Source organism: Lagenorhynchus albirostris, chromosome 5 (genome assembly GCF_949774975.1).
Source record: "Lagenorhynchus albirostris chromosome 5, mLagAlb1.1, whole genome shotgun sequence".
Lineage (NCBI taxonomy): Eukaryota > Metazoa > Chordata > Mammalia > Artiodactyla > Delphinidae > Lagenorhynchus > Lagenorhynchus albirostris.
In genome coordinates, this window is record NC_083099.1 from 80448051 (window position 1) to 80470592 (window position 22542).

At 44.2% G+C, this 22542-nt stretch overlaps 2 protein-coding genes across 6 annotated transcripts in view; both read left to right on the forward strand.

Moving 5' to 3' along the window:
* The window catches only part of B4GALT4 (beta-1,4-galactosyltransferase 4), a 28827-nt gene extending 7431 nt beyond the window's left edge, over positions 1-21396 (forward strand). For 4 of the 5 annotated variants that reach the window (XM_060150563.1, XM_060150565.1, XM_060150564.1 and 1 more), the window contains 6 exons: positions 2546-2944; positions 6081-6313; positions 8702-8889; positions 14620-14742; positions 16651-16755; positions 20514-21396. In XM_060150563.1, the coding sequence (XP_060006546.1) occupies positions 2692-2944; positions 6081-6313; positions 8702-8889; positions 14620-14742; positions 16651-16755; positions 20514-20646 (1035 nt within the window). In that variant the 5' untranslated portion in view covers positions 2546-2691 and the 3' untranslated portion in view covers positions 20647-21396. The remainder of the gene's footprint in view (positions 1-2545; positions 2945-6080; positions 6314-8701; positions 8890-14619; positions 14743-16650; positions 16756-20513) is intronic. The other variant, XR_009540762.1, reaches the window with a different exon arrangement.
* On the forward strand, positions 16825-17899 carry LOC132521192 (glycine cleavage system H protein, mitochondrial-like). Its single transcript, XM_060150567.1, has one exon. The coding sequence runs from the start codon at positions 17021-17023 to the stop codon at positions 17630-17632; it is 612 nt and encodes a 203-aa protein (XP_060006550.1). The 5' UTR covers positions 16825-17020; the 3' UTR covers positions 17633-17899.
* Positions 21397-22542: the final 1146 nt, after the last annotated feature.

Consider the following 22542-nt stretch of genomic DNA (forward strand, 5'->3'; position numbering starts at 1 on the left):
AATCTCTCAACCTTCATTTTCTCCTCTATAAAATGAGGAGACTAATAATTCTTACCTCACAAAGTTGAGATGAGAATTAAGTAAGTTAATACAAGTGGTTTAGCCCCAGTGCATGGCACAGAGTAAATGCACAAATGGATCACTCTTCTTATTAGCGATTAATCTTCTAATTAGTTATTACTGCCTTCAGCAAGCCCCTAAGCAAGGCCTAAAGACCCTAAACAAGACCCTAAACACAGGCCATACTGTTTAATTGCTTCCTGGGCCAAATCTTCTCTCTTGTGGTTTGATCCAGGAACCTCACCTACGTTTGTAACATGGTGTCTAGAGAGAAATACGTTCTAGGTTTCCCTCAAACTCATGTAGAGCTAAAATTTTGGAATACTACCCTTAAGTAAGTAAGAGGCTATCTTGAGAGTTGCTAAGGGTGTTTAAAAAAAATTAATTAATTAATTAATTAATTTTTGGTTGTGTTGGGTCTTTACTGCCGCAGGCTTTGAAGGGGGGGGGCTACTCATTGTTGTGGTGGCGGGCTTCTCATTATGGTGGCTTCTCTTGATGTGGAGCACGGGCTCTAGGCGTCTGGGGTCAGTAGTTGTGGCTCACGGGCTTAGTTGCTCCACGGCATGTGGGATCTTCCCGGACCAGGGCTTGAACCTGTGTCCCCTGTATTGGCAGGCAGATTCTTAATCACTGCGCCACCAGGGAAGTGCGAGTGTTTTGTTTTTCACAGTAAATTGCCACATCCCCACGCCTCATTTATTTATTTAATATTTATTGATTTGGCTGTGCCAGGTCTTATTGCTGCATGCAGTGCAGGCTCTTTGTTGAGGCACGTGGGATCTTCGTTGCAGCCTGTGGGATCCTTAGTTGCAGCATACAGGATCTAGTTCCCTGACCAGGGATGGAACCCGGGCCCCCTGCATTGGGAGCACGGAGGCTTATCCACTGGACCACCAGGGAAGTCCCTCACATCTCATGTAAAAAATCAACTTTGTTTTCATTACAAAAGGACAAAAGTGTGTCATACTTTTACAAAAATGAAAGAAAAGGGTAAAAAGCACCCCTGGCTAATCCCATACTCCTAACAGAATTATTGCTAGCTTTTGGTAATATTTCTTTCTAGAGTTTTCTTAACTCTCTAATTTTAGTGGTAATCATATACAAGAATTTATTTTGTTTTTCTTTTTGTTACTTAAGATTTCATCATATGCGTTTTTGTGTTATTTTGGCACAGAATGTATGTTGGTCTCCATTCTGTCCATTTAGTAGAGGATACGTTTGCTGCGGAGATTCTGTGTCCTGGCTTTAGTATTTTCCGCACTCTTCTGATAACACGTTTAGAATCTGAGGAGAGACGTGGTTTTGGTAATGCAGAGAGGATGTGGGGCCTTGCGAAGTAGCCTTCATCATCTTAGTGCATTTACCGTGGTCCAGGGAGGGCCCTCAGCTATGTGGCCTCAGAAACTGGATTTTTCAGGAACTAAGAGCATAGCCGCCTCTCACAGGTGAATTCATACTATCCTACTACATGCAATTGAAGTATGAAATCAAAATAACAACCCATCAACTGACAGAAATACAGTACAGTAGAGTGGTGATTCCGGCAGCCACCAGTGTGTCTGCCTGTAGGTCATCCCTAGTCTAGAGTCATTTAATGTAAAGTAAAATAATATAACGATCACAACAGTGATGGTCCCCACTTAGTGGGTGCTTGCTGTGCATCAGGAGGTGGGCTAACACTTTATGTATTAATATATTAGGTCATCCAGTCCCTCAATAACTTCTCTAGGAAGGTACTATTTTTATCCCCATTTTACAGGTAAGGAGACCAAGGCTCAGTGAAGTGATGGGCTCGAGGTTTCATAGTTTCTGTCTAAACCCAAACCCCCGATCTTAAACACTGTGCTGTAGTTCTGTTATTCTTACAGATATTTGGCCTCCTGTGTTGGCATCCTTTTGTGTTCCTTGCCGTCTCCCCAACCTCCTGGGACGTGCCCTGTGCCATTGTCTCTTTGTGACGATAACATTGATAACTGAAAAGTCCTTGATTTTTCATCCTCTGTTTCAAGGAACATGTTTTTCCAGCTCTTACAGAGGGAGAAGAGCGTTTGTCTTTTCCCTTATTTTCTCTTTGGATCAAAATATGCCCTAGAACAAGAGTTCACCTTCTCTTAAAGCTGTGCCAGGAAGGGGCAACTAAGAAAGGGAACCATTAGGACTGTATTTTGGGCTGTGCCACCTCAGAACTGAGGAGGCACTGACCGTCTCTTCTTTGCTTTCTCCACCGGTGCAGCATCTGGAAATGGCTTTTCCTCTGGGGTGAATGACAGCTGGGGTGAGAACCCAGAGAGAACTCCTGTGGTACATAGATGGTTGGATCCTTCTACATCCAAAATCTCTGGTTTTCTGATCTCTAAACTCTCGTTGGAGAACTCCCACTACTGTTAATCAGTTGGGGGTAGGTTTTCAGTTTGTGCTGATGTGAATAATTTCAGGATAGGATTTCCATCTGAAACGTCATGTCTTTGTGATTGCATTTTAGGGATTGCTGGAGCGGAACTACCAAGCAGAAGCAGGCATTGCACTGTCAGTTGTCATCAGGTTTGCAATCAGATTGGAAAAGCTGAACTTGAAGCTTCCTGCCTGCAGTGAGGCCGAGAGAGACCTACTGCTCGCATAATAAAAGACATGAGCTTCAACGTGACTCTCCACCTTTCCTATAAATTCCGATTACTGTTGCTCTTTACTTTATGCCTGACGGTGGTTGGGTGGGCCACCAGTAACTACTTTGTGGGTGCTATTCAAGAGATTTCTAAAGCAAAGGATCTCATGGCTAGTTTGAACAAGGGTGTAGTTTTGGGGAAGAAAGGAACTGTGACAGAGGAAGCCTCTGTGAAAAAAGCAGACCTTAACAACTGCTCTTCTGTGTCTCCACACCTCAGTAAGTATTTATTTTTTCTTTTTAACAAGTAGTACGTACACTTTTTATTTGAATATAACAAATGTACAGAAAAGTACAAAAATCAGAAGTGTGCAGCTCACTTAAGTTTCACAAAATGAACATACCAGTGGAACCAGTATGTAAATTAAGAAATGGAATCTTCCCAGAACCCCAGAGATGCTTCTTTGAGTCACGACCCTTACTCCAAGCTTATATTCCATCCATTAGATTTTTTTGAACTGTACGTAATTGGAAACATACACTATGTACTCTATTGTGTCTGGCTTCTGTTGCTCAACATTATGTTTGTGAGCTGTATTTGTATTGCTGACAGATAGTATTTATTACGTGAACATGCCCAATTTGATCCTCCAGCTGCAGAAGTCTCAGCAGGCATGTCGATAGGCATGTGTGATGAGCTGGGGGTCGATTGACCCAGGCCGGTGGCTCTGCTCCAAGTGTTTCTCATCCTCCTGGGACCAGCGGGCTAACCTGGGCATGTTCTCCTGGCATCTGCAGGGAATGACAGCACATCCAAGCTTCCACTCATGTCATATCTATTAACATCCCCCTGGCCCACCGTATGGAGTCGAGGGACAGGATAGTATGTTTTCAGTGTTGTCTTAGTTTATTTCTGTGTTTATTTCTTAAATATGTTGTATGTTTTGATTCTCCTTTGACATCTTGCCTTTCAATTTAAATGAATAAGAAGTTGGTCTTTGGGAGCACCTTAATTAGGAAAAACTCCACAGCGATATTCTATGTAACCCACAAAGGTTCTGTCAGACCTCTGATTCTCCAGAACATCGAAGTGCTTAGAGTTCTCCAGATAATCCTTGGAGTGTCTTTCCAGAATACCTTTCCTCAGCCCATGTGTGTCTGGCGGATTCCTGTCTAGTCATCAGAAATCTAGTTTAGATCACTTCTCTCCCAGAAAGGTTTCTGGGACTGCCCCAGAGTTAATCTTAGGCTCCCTGGGTGCTCCTCCACCTTTGTTTCTGTTGTTGTGCTGGTCAGTGTATTGTTTACACATTTGCCCTTCTTCCCCTGGAGGCAGTATGCAGGCGGGATGAGGGCACGGTGGTCCTTTCCAGCTCTATGAAGTCCAGAGCTCCTCCCTGGTCCTACAGAGGTGGCTCTCTGCATACACTTAATTAGCTCTCTGGGGGGCAGTCTAGGGCTCTTCAGAGGCTTCTTGCTTTTAGCGGCACAAAACCTGCAGATCCTTTTTCCTGATTGCATCACAGACTTGTAGTGTGATCATACTGGCATGCTGCTTCTCTTTACTCAGTCACGGAAAAGCCAAAACATTATTCCGGATTGTTCAAGGGAAATTGTTCTGCTCACAGATTACACAAGTTGAGATAGCAAAATGAGTTACTGAAATGCAGATCTGACTGTATCATCCCCCTTGTTCAGAATTCTCTCAACATACTTAAGCAACAGATGCATTCATGGAAACAGATGGGCAGTGACACGGTACTGACGATGGATCCAGAGGGCGACATAAGTAGCGACAAATTAAGATGGGCCATTAGTGACCCAAGGAGGAATAAAACTTGAGAAAATATGACGGGGGCGGTAAGGGAGACTGCTAGAGTGAGTGGAAGCAGGCACCCGAAGATTGGGCACATAATAAGCTACTACAGTGAGGGAGTGAGCAGGGGGACTGATTTACATCAGACCTGTTGCATGGGGCTCTTTCCGGGGCCGAGAGCAGAGACACGGTCAGGTTAATTCAGATGATGGGGTTTATGGACAGGCTACACAGGAAGACATCTACAGCCATCCCATCATCTCCCAGCAGCTCTGGTAGCTTGCCTTTCCTTGTAACTCCTTTCCTCACTGTTTGTTTGTAGGGATTACTGCCTGCTGACTCTATGTCTTGTGTGTAGACCCTTGTGGAAAGGCTCTTGTAGGTCAGTTATTTGCTCTTGGTGCTGTTGGGCAGTCTGTCAGCCATGCTGTGGACAGTAGAGCCTGGTCTAAGCAGCCGTGGCCAGGGTAGGAGATGGTCACATGAAGCAAGGCACAGGGACATACATCGGAAAGGTGGGTGACTGCTTTGCTCCAGAAGAAGATAGCTCAGTTTGCAAGTACCTTGAACAGTATATGTGGAGTTTTTCTTGTTTTTGTTTTTTTTCGGCCACGCTGCGTGGCATGTGGGGTCTTCGTTCCCCGACCAGGGATGGAACCCGTGCCCGCTGCAGTGGAAGCGTGGAGTCCTAACCACTGGACGCCAGGGAGGTCCCGAGCTGTAAAAAGTGTGTTCCCTAACCAGAGCTCTGCCTCCTCTCCTACCAGTCAGTATTCCCCGTTCATTCGGGTCTGAGGCGAGGGTCAGTGGCTTCAGCCTTATCTTTAAAGCCTTGCACGAGATTGGTTACCATGGATGGTCTTGCGTTTCATCCAGTCAGGCTGTGTCCAGACTCACTGAGCAATGCCCCATTGGGGATTTCGCCACGTGGAACAATGGGAGGATTCTTGCAGTGTTGCCCATACCTGTTACTGCTGAGTTAGGGAGGGAGGCTAGTTTCTATTTCCTTTCGCTGCTTTAGTTTCAGGGAGTTAGAATAGCTCTCAAGAGCTTAGGGAAGGACCTTGGGGAAACGGGCCTTGTCTGTGAGCTTGATTCCGTGGAATGCTCTTGATCTTTAAGAGACTTCACCCTCCTTTGGAATTTTTTGTTTTTATGACAACAAAGAAAGTTGGATTGATTGATTGATTCATTCCTTGGGTGAGGCTTCCGTGTTTTTTTTTTTTTTGCCCCCTTTGGAATTTTGAGAAGGAAAAGAGGTTAGAGCAAATTTGAAGTTGCTCAGTCTACCCCTGACCTCTGCTCTTCACCAGGGTTCTCAGAACAGAGTGTATTTTCTGCTTACGGATGAATCATAGAGCCAGGACTGGTAACCCAGCACAAGAGAATGGTCTTATATGTCATTTGCTTGTTTTTGCAGCCAATAACCTGAGTCATAGATTCTGTGGTTATAGTTTGTGACCAAATGAGGCTTTACAGTAGTGCTTGTTGTATGCCAGACAACTAGCACAAAGTGTGTGACATGTACTGGCTCCTGTAGGCCTGTCAGCCTTTGATGAGCTCGTTCATGTTAGTTCCTGTGTCCTGTTTCTATTGTAGAAGGCCAGAACAAGCTCGTTTTCAAACCAGATCTCACTCTGGAAGAAGTACAGGCAGAAAACCCCAAGGTGCACAGAGGCCGGTATCACCCTGAGGAATGCAGGGCTTTGCAGCGGGTCGCCATCCTCATCCCTCACCGGCACAGAGAGAAGCACCTGCTGTACCTGCTAGAACACCTTCACCCCTTCCTGCAGAGGCAGCAGCTGGAGTATGGCATCTACGTCATCCACCAGGTGAGTGTGTGGGCAGACCAGGCCTCTGCCCGCCACACCCTCCTCTCTGTGAGGCGCTTCGTCTGTCTTGGGTAAAAGGGCATCAAACTATCATCAAAGGTGAGGTCTCTTATCTCATTTATCCTTGAAAGTAGTAAAGGCACTTCTTGTCCCAGAGTGTGGAATAATGGGATAAGTGCTGGGAAATTTTACTGGCTCTTAAGTGATCCTCTGGAGGAAGCCTGTTTGCTTTTGTGAGCCCTTCCATTGCAGACAATGAAGCCCAAAGATATTTCCCTGGGACTGACCTTACATTGCCTTCTGCATTTGCTATACACTACACAATGAGATGTTGGAACTGTGCTTTATTATTGAGCCTGGCTGTTCAATGGGGATCTAGACAGAGGAGTTGACTACTGTGTGTTAATCGCCATGGAATTCTATGACTGTCTCCACCTTTCTGCCTTTAACTTTGCCACTATCTATTATGGAGAACATTATGTTTAGTTTTCACTTTTTTAAAAAGAATAAATTAATTTTATTTATTTATTTATTTTTGGCTGTGTTGGGTCTTCGTTGCTGTGCACGGGCTTTCCCTGGTTGCAGCGAGCGGGGGCTACTCTTCCGTTGCGGTGCGCGGGCTTCTCGTTGCGGTGGCTTCTCATTGCGGTGGCTTCTCATTGCGGAGCACGGGCTCTAAGCGTGAGGGCTTCAGTAGTTGCAGCACGTGGGCTCAGTAGTTGTGGCTCACAGGCTCTAGAGCACAGGCTCAGGAGTTGTGGCGCATGGGCTTAGTTGCTCCGCGGCATGTGGGATCTTCCCGGACCAGGGATCAAACCCGTGTCCCCTGCATTGGCAGGCGTATTCTTAACCACTGCGCCACCAGGGACGCCCCTAGTTTTCACTTTTATGATTCACTTTTTTGGCTTCCAAAAGCATGATTTAGTAGGAACACGGTAAGCATTAGTGTAGCCTGCTTTGAAGAGTTTAGCTCTAAGTGGAGTGGGTGATTTAAGGTGCCTCTATCTGGCATTAACATTTATTGAAAGAAAAATAAGACATCAACAACTATACATGGCTATCTTTTCAGAATTGTCCTGGGCCATCCAAATAATTCCCCCTCAAATCCTTACAAATGCTCCGAATGCAAGGAAAATCATTAACTATATACCTAATATTGGTTATAACTGGTAATATTTGTTTTGGGAAAACTTTTGACAGATCAGAGGATGCTGTTCTGCAATGTATACTTTACAATAAACTGGGGGTCTTAAAAATTAATGTGCATATATATATTACATCTATCCCCATTTTGTGAGGATTTGAAACAAAATTTAACTGTTATATTGGTTTATCATTATTTTTGTTTTTAACATTGTTAGTCATTCAGAGGTCTTACTCAGGACAGCAACCCCCAGTATATAATTTTATGAATAGAAAAATATGTCTGCTTTATGTTATTCTTTTCAGGAAAGTACTGTGGTGAGTTTTGAGAACTGCCTATGCTTTTGTTATGATAAACTGTTGATTGAACTGGAATTTATTCTTAAGGAGTTTGATCCAAATAGCCATGAAAAAATTACTACTGTAAAAAAATGTTTCATATTGTAGCTTTGATTATATTACTGGTTTACTGTGTTCTTTCCTTACCCAGTAACGAATCTCCTCTGTAAGGCCACTATGAGGATTAGTGTCTGCCATGAAGTGTTAAATCCGGGTTCTCTTACAGTGATTCCACGAGACGTTTAAGTAGCTTAGGTATATGAGCAGTAACCTTCTCTGTTTATAGGTCAGGATTTCTTGATCCTTTCTGGCAAGCTATATTTTTTGGGGAGCTTAGTGTAAGTTTGTTACATGGGGTAAGATGGGGATTAGCTAAGAGCTGAACAGCGAAGCAGTGATTCTACTTGGCATGACTGGTATGTAAGAAAGGTTTTGTGGTTTTACATGGAAAAAATAAAGGTACGTTTAAAATTTTTTTAGAGTTATCTTTATTAGTATTTTAAAACTATGGTTTTTAAAAAAATTGTTGTAAAATACACATAACATAAAATTTACTATCTTAACCATTTTTATTGTAGAGTTCAGTAGGGTTAAGTTTGTTCACATTATTGTGTAAATAATCTCAACTAATCTTTCATCTTGCAAAACTGAAACTCCAAACCTATTAAACAACAGCTCCTCATTTCGAGGTGTTTTTAGTTATGGAATACAAGTATGTATGAAGCATAAAGAAAAGCACAAAAGGCCTGTTATTGTTATTGCATCTACTGTGTCAGATTTTCATGTCATATGTATACTCTTGTGCGTTAGCAAGAATAATACCAGCTCCTGCATGTGAACTGAACAGGGGAACAGTGTGAAATCTTGTCTCAGGAGCTTTTCAAGTTTTAATTTCCATATCTATAGGCTGGAAGTAACAAGTTTAATCGCGCCAAACTCCTGAATGTGGGCTATATAGAAGCTCTCAAGGATGAAATTTGGGACTGCTTCATATTCCATGATGTGGACCTGGTGCCCGAGAACGATTTGAACCTTTACAAGTGTGAGGATCAGCCCAGGCATCTGGTGGTTGGCAGGAACAGCACTGGGTACAGGTAAGGCGGCTCTGCTCACAGCTGCCTTAGGTCAGAAGCCTGGCCTGTTATCATCAAGGCTGTGCAGACACTGTGTCCAGGGTGTCTGCAGAAAATGAGAAATAGGAAAAATGGTCCATGATATATCACTTAAAGCTCACAACAGGAATTAGAGAAATTCGATTTTTTTTCTTATTAGGAAAACATCTGCCAGCAGCCTTGGCAGAGGATCACAAAGGTAAAAAGGGAGAGAAGAGGGGAGGGAAGTCCAAGCTTTGCACATGGCGGCCAGCCTCGCCTGCAGGGCCCGCCTGCTGGAACTTTTGCGAGGGCTCCCACGCTGAGGAGAACTCAAGTAACTAGCTATCTCTCCCTGCCTTCTGCCTCTAAGAGGCAGCAAGAGTGTGCCTCCAGGTCAGCTTCTAGGCCTCTTTTGTGAGACCGTGATGTCTCTTTCCAGACCAAGTCCGGAGGGAGACTGGGAAGGGGCATGTCCATCAAGTGGTCTGCTCAGGAGCCAGGACACACAGGACAAGGTCCCTTCTCTCAAAGTCACTGTGGGAAGAGCCAGGCACCGTCATGTCTGCTTTCATGCCCCCCCCCCGCCCCATCCCACCCTCCACCACACACACACACACACACACACACACACACACACACACACACACACACACACACACACACACACACAGAGCTGCTTTTCAACCTTATTTTGTACCACTTCCTATTTGAAAACAACTGAGGGGAAATAGCAACCAAGAAAGTTCTCCACAAGGGAAACTCTATGTTCACTTATATGTGTGCACACGTACCTGTCAGCCTCCACCAAGCCCTGCCCTTCGTGTGTGTTCACATGTGGGGTGCTACTGCACTAGGGACCCTGAGGCTGATCTGAATGAGGCCGAGTGCCCATCCCCACAGCACTCCCTGGTGTGTACTGCTGTGGGGAGACAGGCAGCTGCAGTGGAGCTGTGTCAGCTTTGCACTTCACTTCTGCAAATTCAACTAGGAGCACGTGCTAATGAGGGGGAGAGTTTGGGGTGGGGGTGAGGCCAAGGGAGAGAGAGCTATAACACTATAAAATAAAATGGGAGGTTCCACCAGTGTCTACTCTGGGAAGTGATCATGAGATGCAAACCATGAATCTCTTTTTGTGTGTGTGTGAAATATTCTTCTTTTTATTTTTTCTCAGTCATTTAGAAAAGTAAAAACCATCTTTACTTCACAAACCATACAAAAACAGGTGGTAAGCCGGATGAAGCCTGCGGGCTATAATTTGTTGGTCCCTATAATAGCATGTCAACTGGGATGACAGGATCAGATTTGCATTTTCAGCCAGTGAGTCTGGAATTCAAATGTGCATATGAATCATCTGGGGATTCTGTTGAAATGCAGATTCTGTTGTGAGATTCTGTGTATCTAACCAGCTCCCAGGTGATATTTTGGCAGCAGGGTTTGATCTGTGAATCACACCTCGACTACCAAGGCTTTCAGAGATCCCAGGTCGGATCCATCCATGGAAGAGAGCCTGGATTGGAGAGCGAGGGTGAGGATGGAGGGGAGAGCTGTAACATCAGTTAGGAGTCTTTGGGGAGGTTGGCTCAGCAGGCCTTGGTTGCTGGGAGGAAGTGAGAGCTGGGAGAGAGGGAAAAGTTGAAGATGACAGCAAGGTTTTGTTGTTAGTGCTGTCTTAAGCAGAGAGCCCAGTGATCTGTACAAAACTGGGTACAGAATAGTGCTCAAGAAGTTTTTGCAAACCATGAATCTCTTGATGCCTCCCTTGCTCTTGGTTTCCATGTTGCTCTTATTGTGTAGGTTTCTCACTTCGGACTGTTCAAGAGATTTCCAAGAGTAACGCTGACTGCAGGCGATCTTTGCCTCAGGTAGACTTTAAACCTAGTCCCTGTGTAAAGTGTGGGATATAAACAAATACCTAGAATAAGCCACAATGGGTGAGAGCACACTCTCTTTAAGAAACACCTAGGGAAGGGTTTAAAGGTGTTGTCCAGGAAATGTGGCATCTTCATCTTGTGGAATCAGTGGGAGCTTCCCAGCAGAGTTCCAAGATGTGGAAGCAAGAGAGAACATGGCACAGGTTTTGAGGAAAGGCTGGTAGTTCATTAGTGCTGGAGAATGAATGTCTGGGATGGTGGAGGGAGGAGACGCTAGAGATGAGGGTAGGCAGGGGCCAGGTTAGGCAGGTGTTGTTCAGTCTGGTAAGGAGTTTGGAGTGCCTGTGGAAGGAATTAGAGTGCTGCTGACACATGGTTACAGCCAGGAATGACAGGAGAAAGGTCAGTTCAGCTGGCCTTTAGTGTATGGGATGGAGCAAGGCAGGAGGGGAGAAGATGAGGGGCAGATGCCCACTCCTGCCTCCATGCTCCAGGGGCAGTGGGGCCAGAGGGCAGGAGAAGGGTCTGGAAGAGAATCCCAGGACTTTTTCTTTTGGGGAACTTGATCATTATCTGGAGATTTTGCTTTCTGGTCTGTGAGCCACCTCTGCACTGAAGAAAGTAGCATATCATGGCCAGGTACCTTGGTATTTTCAGAAGCATGTTAGCCATCTGCTCACTCATTGGTATTAAGATGTCACTCTCTACGACACAGAATACCTGTACTTCAGACCCTTGACGTGGGTGATAACTTCCCATTGCCCAGTCTTTCTAGACATCTGTGGTGAGAAATTACAATCACACAGGATTGTTTTCTCATTTGTTTGTTTTTGGAGTATGGATACACAGGATTGTATCAAGGACAGGCCTTTTGTTGGGATTCTAGATTTTATCTTTGCGTTAAGCTGGACCATAAGAAAATGAGTTCTTGGGCATTCCTGCTGGGAACTGATCTTGAGTAAAACTTTGGTGTGATGATCGTGGGTTTTATCAGATGCCACTCACTCTAAAAACAGCCCCTGTACGAATGTTGCTGGTTTAACTTGCTATTGTAATTGGCCAGAAGTTTCTTTTATAACTAGAACTCAGGAAGCCTTTGTCTTCCTTGAGTAACTGACAGTTTTCCTAATGTAAACCAGGTGATTGAATGTGTCTCTCTCCTCTTTTGATCTGGATGCAAGAAGCTCAGAGTCAAATCCATGACCTTCTTTTAGAAGCTGAAAAGAATCTTATTTGCAGATCAGAGTTCTAATATATTTCCTATTCTAATCTTCTATCTGAGTGAAGTTTTCCTCTCGTCCTGGTTTGTCATTTATGTTTTTCTACTTTACTGTATGTATCATGTAAACTGCCTCATTTTCTGTGGTTTGGGGGAGGTTTGCATAGGTAGTGTAGGAGTTGTCTTCCTCCTCCTTAGTTATTGCCTTTCCTCCTTTGGGCAAAATCCCTCTAGTTGCTGGCAGGTGCAGTTGCAGGTGGCTAAGTGTCTGCCTTCTGCTGGTAACTGTGTGTCCCTGTGCCACAGAGCTTAAATCGGCACACTATTCATTGTCACAACTGCCCCATGAGTATGAAGGAAGCACAAGAAGTGTTTTCACTTTACACACATGCAGAGGGAAGAAGTTAAAGCAGCTTGTCTCAGCTATCTCAGACTCTGATGAAGACAGAAATAAATCTTGTTTATCCCAGTGATTATGGGTCAGTGATAAAGATCTGTACTAGCCTGTGGGAAATTTTATTGCCAAGAATTCCTTTAGTACCTGCCTGCTTTTACAAGGACTTTACTCTTATTTGATGACTCCATTTTCCCCACCCTTGGGCCTTACAGTCCCTTAAAAATAAGTAAAACTGTTTCAGGGCCAATCAACTATTTATGCTTTTCTAGATAAGAAGAAAAACCAGAAGGAAAGATCAATCAACATGTAGATATTTGGCACCTAAGAGGCAACTGAGGAACTGATACTTCTTTAACCTTTCTTTCCAACTGGTCTCCTCCTGCACCTCCCACTGCAGCCAAACTGGTCTCTCGGTGCTCCTCACACAGCCTGCACTTTTCTCCCTCTCGGCCTTTCGTCACAGAGTTCTGATCACCAGGAGTTCCCCCAGTTTTCTACCTGTCTGAATCCTCCCAGGCCCACCTGCCCTGATGTGTGGCTTCTCCTTCCTCAGAACCCTGGTAATGTTCACCTCTCTTGCTGGACTATCAACTGTGTGTGAGGGCAGGGCCCACTTATTCTAGCGTTTAGCCAGCTGCTTTGCACACAGCGGGTAGTCGTTACTTAATGGGTCACTACCAAGTCATCAGTGCTGGGTCCCTCCTGGTGACCCCTTTTTGGGGCGTGGCAGGTTATGCCTGGGCAGTGGTTCCACTCAGTTCTGATGAAGCTGCTAGTTTTCAGGTAGTTTAGGAACCCCTTCCCAGCCAAACAGAGTCCAGTAACCATGGCAACAAGTCACTGCAGTCAGTGTCTTGGTCAGTAATAGCTGCCTTCTGAGCACTTTGTTCTTTTTGTTTGTTTTAGGTGGTTGTTTTCCAGAATTTTAGCTTGGGGGTATGTAAGTAAATCTATTTCCATTGTGGGTTAAGCAGGGTCCTCCCCATCTGTACTCAGAACATAGAAACAAGCAGCTGCGCTACAAATTAACTTTGGGGACTCCACCTATTAGATGGCAAGTGTCTACATGATTATTGATCTTTCCTTTTGGTTTTTCTTATTATCTAGAAAAGCAGACATATTTTATTGGTCCTGGAATACTTTGAACTGACATTAATCAAAGTTAGAGATCCTCCATATATATTCACATCCTCTTATTCAGTAACATCCAAGTTATTAAGCTGCCTTCATTTGCATTTCTGAATTGTTACCGTGTTCTATTCAAGGGACATCTTTATTTCTCAGATTTGTTAATTTGTCTACCAATAATCCATCAGTCCTAAATGATTGACCTCTTTTCTTTCCCCTTTTCCTTGTTGGTATACCCGCAGCTCCGCCCTTTTTACTCTCCTCTTTTCACTTAACTACATTGTCTTCGGGCAGCTCTCCCTACCCTTGTGCCTTCAGGTACCACCTCTTGACAGCTTATTTCCAAAGCTATCTCTGTAGCCACTCCTCTGTACTGAACTTGGACCTTGTAACCTTTTTCCCACTGGCAGAAGCCCCAAGGGTACCTCATATTCAGTTTATCCAAATCGTAATTTGTCTTCTTCTCAAAACCTAATTATCAGTTTGTATACCCTGTTTTTGTGAGAGGCACTGTCATCTACCTAGTTGCCCAAGCTGGAAACCTCAGGGTTATTAAGGTATGTTGGGTTCTCCAGGAAACAGACTCTGAGACGGAGATTTGTATGCATATAAGTGGAGGTCTGCATAAAAAGTGTGTATAGGAGCTCTCTCCTGCTCTCCACCCCACTCCCTAAAAGAAAGTAAAAGTAAAAAAGCCACTCGTTCACGCCGAACCTGGGTGTAGCCTCAGAATGCTCTTAACCCAGAGCCCTTGGCAGCCACAACTGTTCATTGGATTGGCACACGAGGTGAAATCTCTCATCCAGATCTGATGTTATAGTGCACATTGACAGGTACCTCTGTAGACCTCTGCACACAAACAATAAAAGGTGAGTGGCACCTTGCTTAGTGAGCAGATGTGAGAGCTTGTCTAGACAGAGGACAGAAGGCCAGACAAGGAAGGCCAAGAACGTGGGGAGGTGGATGTCAAGCAGGAGTGGGTGGGTGGAAGTACATGGTCTTCAAAGTGTTCCTAGAATGCCCGCCCTGCAGTCAGAGACTTCTGAAGCATCTGTGGAGAACAAAAGGACTCTGCACTAACATTCTAACCATTTCTCTCCTCTCTTTCGCTCCAGGTTGCGTTACAGTGGGTATTTTGGGGGTGTTACCGCCCTAAGCCGAGAGCAGTTTTTCAAGGTGAATGGATTCTCTAACAACTACTGGGGATGGGGAGGCGAAGACGATGACCTCAGACTCAGGTGAACAACACAGACAGGTCCCCTTCACGGGGCTCTGCTAGCAGTGGTTGTGTGTGGTTCCTGTGGAGGCCAGGCCAGCAGGTCATGAGGCTCCGACTTGGGCTTGAAGGGTGGCAGGGGGTGGGGGGTGAGCAAGGCGGCCCAAATCGCTCTTTGCCACTGGCAGTTCAGAAATGATAGAGGGTGGTGTAGTCCTGGCTAATGGGTGTCCGGGGTCCGGGAGTGTTGGTGGAGGTCTCTGTGGACTTGTCAGCAGGTATTACCTACTGAGATAGAGTCTCACCGGTGATTGGCAAGTCCCAGACCAGAGCGTTTGCAAAACTGCCACCTGAGGAAAGTGGCCAGAGGCCTGTTCTAAGCCTCTGCGTTCTCTCAGACCCCAGGCAACCCTGGTGGTTCCCAGCGTGCAGAGCAGGGAGTGCCAGCAGCCTGTGAGGAGTTGCACGCCCCGAAGCAGGCCAGGATGTCCTCTCCTTATACACGAGCCAGCCCCGCACTCCATGGGAGCAGCTGCTGGCCTGACTCCCTGGCCTGACTCGGAGCTGCTGGCATGACCCTCAGATTCTCCTGGATTCTTTTCTGCTCTGGGGGGTTCAAAGGGGATATGCCTGGTCTCCCCTCTCAGCCCCCTTCCCTGAACTTGGGTTTCATGGCCAGATAGTTATGGGTATCCCTAACTCCCAGAAATAAGTAATTATTCAAGAGCCTGGGGCCAGTATCTTCAGACTTGTAACAAGGTCTTTCTATTAGGAGACCCCCTTTCCTCCTGTTGTTGCCTCTTAGAAAGAAAATTTCTCAGCTGGCGTTCTGAATTAATATACGTGTGGCTGCCAGATGTTTTCCATTGCTTCAGCATGAAGAAGCCCGGCTCCATGCTGGTCTCATTTCCAGGTCTAGGCTGAGAGTCTCTGGAATGTTTCTGGCAGGAGGAAACGGATCTCCCTGACCAAAGGCTGCATAGAAATGGCCGTAGTGATGGGCAGCGGCACTTCATGGCCCAGCCCATCAGCAGCCTCTGTGGCCGTGGCTTATGAAGTGGACAGAGGGTACCTGCTAGATTTCAGGGCAGGAATAGCAAGGGCTTGGAGTCAGCCGTATCCAACATGTTCCCCAAATCCATTTCACTGCCCAGATGGGACGGTTAGTAGAATTTTACACTGATGTATCTTCACTCTCTTTTTTCCTGTTGCTCCTCGGTTTCAAGGTAAAGGGGAGCCCCAAGTTTTGCTTTCATTTGATAAGAACATCATGGCCTCCAGAGTGGTTCTTGACTAACGCTATGGATAAACCAACTGATTTGAGCATAAACATTTGCTGAAATTTCTTTACTAAATACTTATTTACTCACCTGTGCAACAGGCACCACCCTCTTTCTGCTTATATAGTACATTACAGTTTGCAAAGAATGTTCCATGTGGACGCTCTCATTTGAGCCTGTCAGATCAACTCTGTAACACCATTGCCATTTTACGGTTCGGGAAACCCAGGCCTGGAATAATGAATTGACTTACCAAGGTTGTAAATAACAAATTCTAGATTTGAACCTAGGTTTGTGACATTTAACAGTCATTATTTTCCCTGTTAAAAGAAGGAAACACTAAGTAAATTAGGGATCCTAAGAGACTTGATTTTTTCAAGGTATATTTTCTCAGTTGTTTCTGGAAAATGACAAAGTGTAAATTGACACATCTTCTTTGTACCTCAGTAGTAAATGTTAAGGGTGATTCTTCTATGGACTTATTGCCTGAGGCCCAACATAAGAAAATTCTTTTTCTTTTAATACCTAAATAATCAAGATATGTGTATGTGCACATATATGTAAATTTTTGCAAATGATTCTTTTTTAAGTGCCTAGTGGTAGATAATTGGGATAGAATTTTTTTTTTAACACCTCTGTTATTTTTCCAGGGTTGAGCTTCATAGAATGAAAATAACCCGGCCACTGCCTGAAGTGGGTAAATATACTATGATCTTCCACAAGAGAGACCAAGGCAATGAGGTGAATATAGAACGGTAAGTCCTGGATCCATGCGCCTGGCAGGCTACCTGCGTAGTCTCTTCTGTCACTAATCCTATGCCAGATTTGATCAGATAAACCAGTTTATTTTGTTCAAAGCTTTTTATTGAGGTAATTTTCGGACAGACCCAAAAGCAGGGGGAACATCTATTGAATTCACATGTACATGTACCACATTCCCAGTTTCAACAGTTAACAACTCATGGCTTCTCTTCTTTCTCCCACTTTCTTCTCCTCCCCCACTGGATTCTTTAGAAGCAAATGAGATATCACAGCATTTCCTGTGTAAATATTTCAATAGTATCCTTAAAAGAAGTCTTAAAAAAAGAACTGCAGAGGTGCTGCGCGGAGACCCGCTGCACCCCTGCGAACACGATGCTGCGAGCAGCGCAGAGCGTGCGGGCCATCTCTGCGCCCAGCGTGCCCTGCCCACCGCTGCCCTGGGGACTGCAGGCAGGCGCCGTCCGGGCGCTGCACACTGGACCCGCTCTGCTGTCAGGTCGTAAATTCACAGACAAACGTGAATGGGTAACAACAGAAAACGGTGTTGGAACAGTGGCAATCAGCAATTTTGCACAGGAAGCTTTGGGAGATGTTGTTTACTGTAGTCTGCCTGAAGTTGGGACAAAATTGAACAAACAAGAGGAATTTGTTGCTTTGGAAAGTGGGAAAGCTGCTAGTGAACTCTCTTCTCCTCTATCAGGAGAAGTAACTGAAATTAATGAAGCTCTAGCAGAAAATCCAGGACTTGTCAACAGATCTTGTTATGAAGATGGTTGGCTGATCAAGATGACACTCAGTAACCCTTCAGAACTAGATGAACTAATGAGTGAAGAAGCATATGAGAAATACATAAAATCTATTGAGGAGTGAAAATGGAACCCCTAAATAAACTAGTTTGAAACAACTTAATCTAGAATAGTTGTCTTAAATTAGTGGTGGATAGATTTTTAAAAAGCAACTTTTAGCAAAAGAAACTACTTGGAACGGTGGTGCCTGAAGAAAATACCCCTTAACTTCCTCATGACTTCAGATAAACGCTATGCATCTTTTTCACAACAGCCTGTGATTTTTAGGCTAGTCTCCAGTTATAATATTCAGAATTCCTGAAATTATCTGTGGTAAAACTAGTTATGAAAGTTATGTAATTCAAGGATAACATTATTATCTTAACCGTATATAATATTGTAACTTGCCTACAGCCATCCCTGGATTTGGGTCAAAATACTCAATTAACTTCCCACTGGAAATAAATGGCAGTGGAGAAAAGTTTGTTAGTTGTATAGTGTCCAGTGAAGAACATTACTCTCTTAATTTTGCAATATACTGTGTTTGCTGGTGCTATTTTTATACAGTGAAGCAACAGCCTTACAGGAAAATAAGAAACAGTTTAATAATAAAATATTCAACTTCCTAATTTAAGAAAAAAATACTGCAATACTATTATCATACCTAATATAAAATTATCAATACTTGCTTATTGTCATCAAAGGTCCAGTCAGTGTTCAGATTTCCCCAGTTATCTCATAAATGCTTTAATAAATTTTTTTAAACAGTTGGTTTATTCAGATTCAGATTGTAGACAAGGTCCACACATTGCATTTGAATGATTTCTCTGAAATCCCTTTTAATCTGTAGGTTCCCCCTTCCCTCCTTTTTTTTTTTCCCTTGTAATTTATTTGTTGAACAAACCAGGTCATTTGTCTGATGGAATTTCCTACATTGTGGGTTTTGCCAGTCACATCCCTGTGCTATAACTTAATTTGTGCCTCTGCATTTCCTTATAAGCTAGGTCTTTGATCTGGAGGCTTAAACAGATTCTGGTACTATTTGGGGGCAAGAACGCTTCCTCTATAGTGCCACGTATCTCCTTTTGTATCCCAGCAAGGGGACATGATGTCTGGTCACGTTTTGGTGATGTCAGGATTGTTCTGTGGGTTCACGTGTTGTCGGCCTCATGCAGTCATTGTGAGGGTCCCCATTAGTCTTCACCTAATTATTTTAGGAGCCATTGGTGATCATTGCCTAAATTCATTATTCAATTAGGGATTGCAAAATTGTGATATTCTGTCAGTCCTTCTGCATTTATTAGATAGATTTTTCTACAAAGAATGATGTGCCTTCTTCAGCTGTCTGAGTACCCTGGGGTACGGTTCTTATAGAAAAGGCAGGATAAAGGGAAAGAATCAGCATTGATTTTTTATTTCAAAATGATGAGTTGATGCTTCCTACAGCCTTCTGGATGTAGTTAATATTCTTTTCGATACTCAGATTGTCTTTGGCAAATGTTATCTTTTTCCAGTGGGCTCCCGAATCCTTTGACATAACTGCAGTTGTTTTGCGAGCTTTTTTCCCTTTGCTCTGGTGTGATGAGCTGTTCTAGGCTCATCTTGCGCTCCTGCCCCAGGAATTAACCCTTTCACCAAGGAATCCTGGCAGATAAACCAATTCTTTTGGGGGCTATGTCTGAAAAATCTACATTTCTTTGTCCTGGTGGGGTTTTTTTCCTAATGTTTGAAACTGTATTAAAGGGCCTTTAGCCTTTTTGCTAGAGTCTACATTTTAAAACAATATTAAAAGACTTTTAGCCCTTTTGTTAGAACTTACCACTTTAACAAAACAGCTATTTCTATTTTCCATGTGTCTTTTGAGCCTTTGCCCATAGGTGTGCATTTTTCTCTCTAAATTAAAATAATAATAATTAATGAATAGATACAAAAGAATACTTATCAACTGTATGAAGAATCTGAAGATTCTTGATACCATGACCACTGGTCGTATCCTCTAGCCAGTTTACGCCCTTTCCCTGTGTGGCCCTTCCTTATCCCATATCTTCCCCCTACCCCAAGAGGAAATACTTTCCTGAATTTTGATGATAATTAAAGTTATTTTTGCTGTGTCTTGGTTTTCTTATTTTCCCATGTGTTTGTATTCATATACAAAAGATTGTTTAGTTTTGCATGCTTTTCAATTTTATATAAATGAAATCATGGTGTATTATTTTTCTCTGACTTTATTTAGCTCAACTTTATGCTTCTAGTCTCCATCCACATTGTTACTGTAACCGAAATGCATGCTTTTCACTGCTCAGCTCCTAGAGACCAATTCGGTTCAACACCACCCCTCTCCCTGCATCCTCGAGCTCCGGCCACACAATTACTTCCTCTTCTTCAAACACATCCTGCTCTTTGACATGTCTCTGTGTCTTGCACAGGGTGGTCTCTTTTCCGGGGTGTCCTTTCCCTCATCTTCTCTGCTGTGAATTTCTTCTTTTTCAAACCTTGGTCAAATTTACCTTCTCTGTGACCCTCATGAAGTTAGGTGCCACTTCATTCAGCCTCCTCTGCATACAGTTTAACTTGGTTTGAGGTTCCTATGAGTCCCCGCCCTGCCTGCAGACACAGAGTTCTCCCAGCAACATTGGAGCATTCATAGATCCCCTGAAGCTTATCCAAGGACCTGTCAGCAGTGGATGAGATGTATCACTGTACATCCTTCTGTCCTGTAGACTGGGGGCTCACTGCATGAAGGACTCTTCTGATCATTGGTCCTCAGGGTCTTCCATGGGGTTTGCCATGTGAACACATGGCTGTCATTAGTATCTGTTACCTTAGATGGAGAAAATAAACTTCTTTTGCAGTAGGAAACCCAACAAGTGCAATAATTTACAAAGATGCGTTTGCCAAACTTTGTGACAAGGCAAAAAGCAGTGGAAATAGATGTTAAATTCTTATCCTTCACATTTGTTCTTTAGGATGAAGCTCTTACATCAGGTGTCACGTGTCTGGAGAACGGATGGGTTGAGCAGTTGTGATTATAAATTACTCTCTGTGGATTACAATCCTTTATATGTCAACATCACAGTGGATTTCTGGTCTGGCCCATGACCCTGGCTCTTCTGCTGACATTTGGAGGAACTGAATATTTGATTGCAATAATTTTGGCCTAGAGACTTCCCCTAGTAGCACACATTAAGAACTTGTTGCAGCCAATTATTGAGCTGATTCTCCCTCTTTCATATTTTCTTAGCAGAACTCCTGGTGATATGGAATGTAAAACAATTGTTTTGATCATGAGGGTTAAATATTGTAATGTAGATACTTGAAGGACTAAGTATAAAAGGACCACTCAGAAGATGCCATGAAGGCTATTTGAGAACTCTGATTGAAGGAGATTTATTTAAGTTTGAAGTGACACATATTTTCTGGGATAAAAAATGCCACAGGAGATAAGATTGCTGAATGTCCCAGAGAACCAGGAAAGGGTTGAAGATATATTTCTGTTACTCATTTATCCTGCATGGTCATCTGGGAAGAGGCGGGTCCCGGGTGAGATGAAGGCCGAAGAAGAGGGGAGAAAGGTGAAGAATGAAGATGCCGCGAACTTGGGACCGAAGAGGTGGCAGAAGGACCGCATCAGGCGGAGAGCAGCTGCGGTGGTTGTACTGTTGCTATGGCTGCTGCCCTGTGGCAGGTGTCACCTGCCCAGATACGCCTTCCAGTAACATTTTATCTACTAGTTTTTAGAACATTTTTGTAAAATGATTTTGTACGTGTAGGATATGAAGTAGCAGTTTACAAATTACATATTAACTAATAATACATCAGAAGTACCTCTGTAGTAAAATATGAAAAAGCTTTGGGTGGTCAATCTTGTTTTTTACTATTGTTTCGTTACCAAACCAAACTTGGGTCCGCTTGCCCACATGCAGGGAAGCCAATCTACAGACACTGGGTTGTGGTGAAGGAAAGTGCAGCGTTTACTGCAGGCGCCAAGCAAGGAGTCCGGGCAGCTAGTGCTTAAAAGCCCAAACTCCCTGAAGGCTTTCAGGGAAAGGTTTTAAAAGACAGGGTGAAAGAGGGGTTGTGGGATGTGTGATCAGCTCATGGACAGTCTTCTGATTGGCTGGTGGTGATGTAACCAGGAGTCAACATCATCAACCTTCTGGTTCCAACTGGTCTGGGGTCTACTTGCTTGTGGGCAGCGTACAGTTAACTGCTTCCACCTGATGGGGGTTTCAGTATCTGCCAGACAGCTCAAGGGATATGGCTCAGAATATTATCTGTAGCCCTTGAGAAGGAACTAAAGGTCCTTGACTTTGTCTAATGGCTAAACTATTATTATTTTGTCTTGTTTGACTGTTTTCCTTTCTTTCTGCATTTTCTCACTTCTCTGATTAAATTTACTCTTTGGAACTCAGGGAAGGCCTAGGAGGCTAAAGTTTCTCTACAAACAAGACATGGGGGAGGACATGGGGGTGGGTCTTTTCCAGGAAGGCCCCGCAGGGTCCTGCTCGGTTCTAGCTTCCAGATGTATTCATGTCAGTAATCCTACTGCTTAAAAACAAAACAGATGAGACTAAGCCTTCCCCCGCTCTCCCGTGTTCATCCTTCTGTTGTTCCATCCTGTTCTCTGCGCAGCCTGCTTGTGAGACAGCTCCAGGCCTGTGGCAGGTGGGCCGCGTTGTGTTTTTGTTCTCTTCATCCTCCTGTGCTTGATAGTGATCAGTAATGGGCGCAGCAGGGCTGCCTCAGGGCCACACCTCGTTGGTGAGAGGATAGGAAGGGGTGGGGCCAGGGCTCCTGAGGCCTTTCATTTGGAAGGAAGGGCGGGGCCATGGCACTGATTTGGTACTGCTGAGCTTCCTGGGAGAGGGGCGGGAAATGTGGGAGGATAATCTAAGGAAGGTAATCGGGGATGGATGCTGGCTCAGAGCAGAAATAAGAATATTTTGTTCGCCTAGGGGAATGGACACAAATAATGTAGATGTGGATGTTCTTGAG